Source organism: Morone saxatilis, unplaced genomic scaffold (assembly GCF_004916995.1).
Source record: "Morone saxatilis isolate NCDOM2014 unplaced genomic scaffold, NCSU_SB_2.0 Contig18, whole genome shotgun sequence".
Taxonomy (NCBI): domain Eukaryota; kingdom Metazoa; phylum Chordata; class Actinopteri; family Moronidae; genus Morone; species Morone saxatilis.
The window spans coordinates 14,990,212-14,996,166 of NW_023339740.1; the positions used below are offsets into that span (position 1 = coordinate 14,990,212).

A 5,955-nucleotide genomic window follows, 5' to 3' on the forward strand; every position below is an offset into this window, starting at 1 on the left:
AACATACCTATTAATATTATATTATATTTCTACATTTAACCTCCTAAATGTTACAAACTAAACCTTCAAAAGACGTCTGTGCAGAAGATAAAAGAGACCTGTATGTAAAAATATAAGAATATGTTCCAGCGCTACACCCGAGGTGTTGGTAGTGATTGTCCCTCATTTGGTTAAGCCTCTTAACTGGGTGTGCCTGTCCGTCCTGCACATGACATAATCAGTGGCTTTGTCCTTCTCACGCATAAGCTCCATAGATTGAGAATCCATAAATCCTCTGCACATCACAGTGATTCATCTCTAATCACCTGCCTCTGTGAGTCCAGCGTTAGTCTGATTGTTTAAATCAGCACATTGTGGCACTGGTTGGTGCGTAGAGGAGGACATTTAGGTCACCTTTGTTCTTATGTAGATATGATACATTCAGTTAATCACACTGACAAGATAAAGTAATAATTTAGCCATAATTTCTGTCAGTTTCTGTGAATGTGTCTTTAAAAAGTGAACAAATCAATAAAACCTAAGATCTGTGTAGCAAAAAAAGTTGTATTAATGGTTACAGAGTATTACTTTTCTTATACCAAAACATTGCAAATGCAGAACAAAGGAACTTAAAGGGGTCAACACAAGAAGAAGATGTTTTCCTGAACTGTTAGTAATACAGAATTTCACAAAAGGGAGAAATTATAGCACACAAATTAGAGGAAATAGAAGATACACAACATTTAAATAGTACGCCCACTCTCTAGACGCTACATATCACTCTCTGGTTTACAGCTGTGCAGTAAAATCATCCATGATGTCATTATGACCTCCCAGCTGTTGGGTAAGTCCGCCTCAGTCATCATCAGAGTTGTGAGACTGGTGTCTCTGTGATCCTCCAAAGCGGAGCTCTGCTCCTGTGATCCGGCGGTACATATCTTTGATGTCCTCACACTCGATCTCAAAGTGGTTTGTTGAGTCATACGAGCGGGACACAAAGATCTAGTGAGGACAGAGAGGATAAAATATACTCACACACTTTACCCCATTTTATTTTTGTGTACAGATCATCTTGTGGAGGGATCTCATTACCTGACTCCTTTTTCCGTCTTCATTGGGAACCAGCAGGTTGTGGACTGAAACAAATCTAGATTCAAGGTTATGACAGGAAACAACTATCAATTAAATCTTGTTTCAAATTATAAAACCAGTAAAATGTAAAAAGTCTCACTGATTTTTACTAAAGCCTTTCCAAAATGTTCTCGACCGCTGACTCTAGCTGTCCTGGATGATCCAGCAGGTCATATGTTCTGGTCATTTAATTCATTAAATAATTTCCGGACCTTTATATTTCAAGCACATTGATATATCTGTGACAAAACAATAAATCCCAACCAATACATAGTGATATTTGGTGCTCCATCGACAGAATATAGAATCACTTTATATCAGCCCCCCAGTTTATGTTATGGATCAAGGAAGTCATGATGTTCCTCCAAATGGAGAGGTTGAGATACACTTTTAATGGATAAAAGATATAATAAAACCTGGCTTCCCTTTTTTGAGTATGTGGGAGTCTGATACTGAACCATATATAGGAGGAAGTGAAACTCTGACCTGACTGTAATTATTTAACTTTTATTTTCTACTTTAAAAAAAAAAAGAAGTCTTGACTGTGAATAACCTTCATGTAACCTTTGTACTGTACAGTTGTTTTTTCTGTTATTGCCCCCCAACATTATATATCCACGTATCCTATGTTGCTCTCATATTTGTTTTGTTTCGTTTTTGTTTAGTTATTTTTGTTCTGTTTTTTAAAAAAAAAAGTCTTACTGACTTTTGCATGATGGGCTCCAGAAGCTCCAGCCCCGGTTGAACTTCTTTCTCCGGGTTGCTGGTTTCTACAGTCGTGCTCACTGTGGCGATGTACACCCCGTCTGAGGCCACATTGTGGGCATAGGACACTACAGTTATGTAAATGTCTGCATGCACAGAAGAAAAGAGGTTTAATAGGAATTATAAATCAGTGTGAGACAACCAAAATGATTTATTCACAAGGAATCTGTGGACGTGTGTCAATGTGGTAATAATGTGATCTAATTTAAACACTACAAATAAAACTTATTATTTATTTGATCAACAGACAAAATACCTGATTTCCTGTTGAATTGTGCTTGAGGGAGGATGATTTGACAGGAGTTGGCATCATGGGTGTGTTTAACTGGATGATTTAATAAACAGATGACTCTTATCACACGCCCCACTTTTCTCACGCGATTGGGAACGTAGCTGGGGTCGCAGATGAGTTGTTTACAGTGGAACAGCTGTTCAGGAGATAGAAAGACAAAATCACTGAGCTCACAACTGCGCTGCTGGACATTTTTCCCCCAAACATTCCAACTTTTTTCTTTTTCAATCCTTCCTCTGTTTGAATACACTTGCCTTCCCTTCAGATTTCACGGCCTTCACTTTGCCATTATCCATCACAATCTCATCCACTGCTCTGTTCAACAGGAAGGTTCCTCCGTACTCTGCACTCAGCCTGAAACACAGAAGCTGCACTGAATGTAACAAGAAGACAAACAGGACCTTGTCCTGAGAAATCTGAGGAGTTGTTTTGTAACCTGGCAAATCCCTGTGGAAGTTCTCCGAGCCCATAAACAGGGTAGATATATGGACTGGGGTTGTGGCGGGACAGAGACTCAGAGTACAGCTTGATCCGTCTGATTGTTTCCAAACACGGCTGGTCCAGGTAACTATAGGATCACCAAGAGACAGTAAATGACACCAGGCAGGTTTTAGACTTGACCAGGATCATCTGTCATTGTTTGTTATCTTGTTATGTAAGTTCCTGTGACTGACCTGTCACTGCTGTGTAAGGCTATGGCGTGACCTGTGAACTCCATGACATCTAGTCCCAGGTCAAAGCGGCAGAACAGGTCCCGCGTGGTGGTTTTGTTCGGATCCATGTCCTGATAGGTCCGAGGGTTTCTCACGTCAAAGTTCAGGGCAAACAGCAGCAGCTTCCTGAACCTCCTCTTGTCAAACATGCCCATCAGATCTGAAACATAAATGTTTTGTTGAACATTATTAAATGGAGTTACAAATATGGAGATATTTTGCACAGTTTCAGCAACTTAATTCATCACCTGAAGCCTGGGCTTCTTCCTCTGTGCCAGGGACTTTGTGCACTTTGCCTGCTTTGTATACGTAACTGCCTTCAACGACTTTGAAGTCCAGATACCGAGTAACCTCAGTGTGCACCAAGATCTTCACCAGCTCACCTAATGCGAACAGAGAGTGCAGACAATGACTTAATGCACATGAAAGTAAAGCCAAGAAAATGCATTGCACAGACCAGAAGTCCAGACGAATAGCACAAGTTTTTTTTACCGTTGGCCATAAAGAATTTGGGGATAAGGTCAATGTTCCACTCTTTTCCCCGACCCATGGTCTTAGCAGGACCTGGAACCTTAAACTTCTTGTACAGCTGTAAATGTAGAAAGATTTTTAACAATAGCAGCTTTGCAAAATGGAGAACACGCATGTGTGTGTGCTCGTGTGTTGTTTGTGACTGTGTGACCGCACCTGCTCAAGGGGAGAGATGGATGCACTCTCTCCTCCATAGTAGGGATTCTTGTCAATGTGAAGAACCTTTTTCCCACTTTGAGACATTAAACCAGACAGGATACATTCCTGCGACAGACGGGAGGTTGACAGTAAAGTGCACTGTCAGGACAAGGATCAAAACTTACCTACTGATGTCATCTAATTGTTGTAAATCCCTTAATCAGCCAAGAGGAGCTCAGAAGGTCTTTATGTGAATGGTCCGTAAAAGTGTGACCATACAGACCAACGTACACCGCTTATACTATAAACTATTAAAGGGTAAGAATAGTTCAGGGAACAACTAAAAGCATGCTTAACTATAGTCATAGCAGTAATTAAATTTTTGTTCAATAAAAATCGCAGTGCTCTTACAGTGAGAGTGGACCTTCCACGTACTGGGAGCTGACAGACGCTTGTAATTTCCCTCAGGTGCCTCATAGACAGTACACTTCATATTTTACAACAAACACAAGTGTTCTTACCTTGAGTCCAGTTCCGAGGACAATGATATCATATTCCTGCATCCTAACAGTATCTCCACTTGTTGGTCACTGAGGCCCAGTGTGTAAGCTGTCGCAGTATTGTGAATGTGAATGTGTGTGTGGGCATATGTGCATATTTGTATACAGAGGGAGACACAGAGGTATGATTATGATAAGTGACAGTAATTGCTTTGTGTTCCCCTTTGCCATAATCCTCTTAGGACTGACACATCTATGTGTGCATGACAGAGAGAGAGAGAGAGAGAGAGAGAGAGAGGGTGGTACTCTGTCACTGCAGATTGAGGTAATAAATGATGGTGAAACAAGTATTCAGATCCGTCACTTTCCGCTACATATTCATCACTAAATTGTACTAAAAGTGTCAAAAGTAAAAGTAGGAAGTTCTGCAGTAAAAGTAGTTTTTTACTCCAGTGTTTCCCAATCTAAGGTTCGGCCCCCCTCACAAGATAAAGCTGAGAGGGCGTGATGTGATTATAAAAGAATTAAAAAATAAAGCTCTGCTACATAAATATCTATTTGGTTTTCATTTGTTTGCACTTTTATTTAATCTTTGCTTTTCTGTGAAATATAATTGTACCTCTTCAGGCCTTGAGCAGTATATTCAAATGAAACATAGACACCTGAAACATGACGGGATTATATTTATAATATGTATTTATAAAATAAAGCTTGGAGTTGGGAAAAGTCCCATTTTCTGCTTCCCTCCTGAAAACATCTGGAATCTGTCACCACTGTACTGTAAGTATTTCTGTCCGCTACCAGGAGCCTTTGTTGTTCATTTTGATGATAAAATGATTCAGATAAAAACTAAAAATAATCTCTAATTGGTTCTGACGCTGACCTGCTACAAAAAACTCAGTTACCCATAATGCCTTGAGAAGAAGAAGTCCGGGTCGGGGAAAGTCTCTTTGAGGTTGCGCTTGTTAAATCACACCGGGCCTCTCAGGCGGAGTCAGTGTAACACAGTTGTAATGTCTAGCGCTGACTCCGCCCAGCCGGTCGAGTTCCGTTCTACGCCGGATGTAAAACGAAAGCGCACCGTAACCGTTGATGAACACTTCCGGTCGCTGCCAAACTTTGCTGCTCGACTTTCGGAGTTAAAGAAGAGAAATGTCTTCATCACAGACAGTAAGTGGTGCACTCAAAGTGATAAAGCATAACTGTTCCCGGGCTTCGGTAGGGAGTTAACGGTAGCACCTTGGTTACCGGCGGTTTGTTCCATCCGTCGCTACGGTAACGTTACGTTAGGTTAGCCAGCGTTAACGTTAGTTGATTCTTTACGGTGAGTTAACGTTAGCTCGTATTTCACATTGTTGAATCACTTCGCTGATTAAATATGATGTAACAACAGTGCGGTATTTGAAAACATGTACGTGAGGTTGTTAAAAAAAAGAAAGAGGAGGGTCAGTTCTCGTGTAACTAGCTCTGAGACAGATGATGACTAATGGCTGAGGAACTATAGTTCACAGCAGATCTGCAGGTCTGTGTGGGAGTAATAATCAATATAACTAGAGAAAATGATGGTTTTTAATGTCATACAATAGCTGGAAGTGGGCATATAAAAAGAAACAATGAATGAATGAATGAATGAATGTGTGCAGCCATCAACCATCCACACTGATTTGTAAGTTTTTAATTGTTTCAGGCGAGAAAGGTAATACTCAGTTTGATGTTGGGTTAATAGTTAATAAACTGCATCAGAGAGACATCTAAACCATTATTTAAAATGACTATCCAATGTCTTCTAGTCAATTAACGTTATAAATCTAACTAGAAAATTCCTAAAGACATGTTGAGTGTGTCTGAATCTGGCCCGTTTATTAATAACATGTCATGCTATCTAGCTAGCACTAGCATATTAATG

At 40.2% G+C, this 5,955-nt stretch overlaps 2 protein-coding genes across 2 annotated transcripts in view; one reads left to right on the top strand and one right to left on the bottom strand.

Moving 5' to 3' along the window:
- Positions 1 to 754: 754 nt before the first annotated feature.
- On the bottom strand, positions 755 to 4,112 carry zgc:112334 (uncharacterized protein LOC619199 homolog). Its single transcript, XM_035661424.1, has 11 exons — positions 4,071 to 4,112; positions 3,568 to 3,675; positions 3,373 to 3,469; positions 3,129 to 3,263; positions 2,842 to 3,040; positions 2,604 to 2,735; positions 2,422 to 2,521; positions 2,132 to 2,303; positions 1,817 to 1,961; positions 1,072 to 1,126; positions 755 to 981 (listed from the first exon to the last, which is right to left on the bottom strand). Exons 1-11 carry the CDS (start codon positions 4,110 to 4,112, stop codon positions 835 to 837), a joined length of 1,332 nt encoding a protein of 443 aa, XP_035517317.1. The 3' UTR covers positions 755 to 834.
- Positions 4,113 to 5,077: 965 nt separating this feature from the next.
- LOC118327898 (transmembrane protein 43) overlaps positions 5,078 to 5,955 on the top strand; it is a 5,494-nt gene continuing 4,616 nt past the window's right edge. Inside the window, exon 1 of the mRNA XM_035661421.1 lies at positions 5,078 to 5,219. Within this exon, the coding sequence (XP_035517314.1) occupies positions 5,202 to 5,219 (18 nt within the window). The 5' untranslated portion in view covers positions 5,078 to 5,201. The remainder of the gene's footprint in view (positions 5,220 to 5,955) is intronic.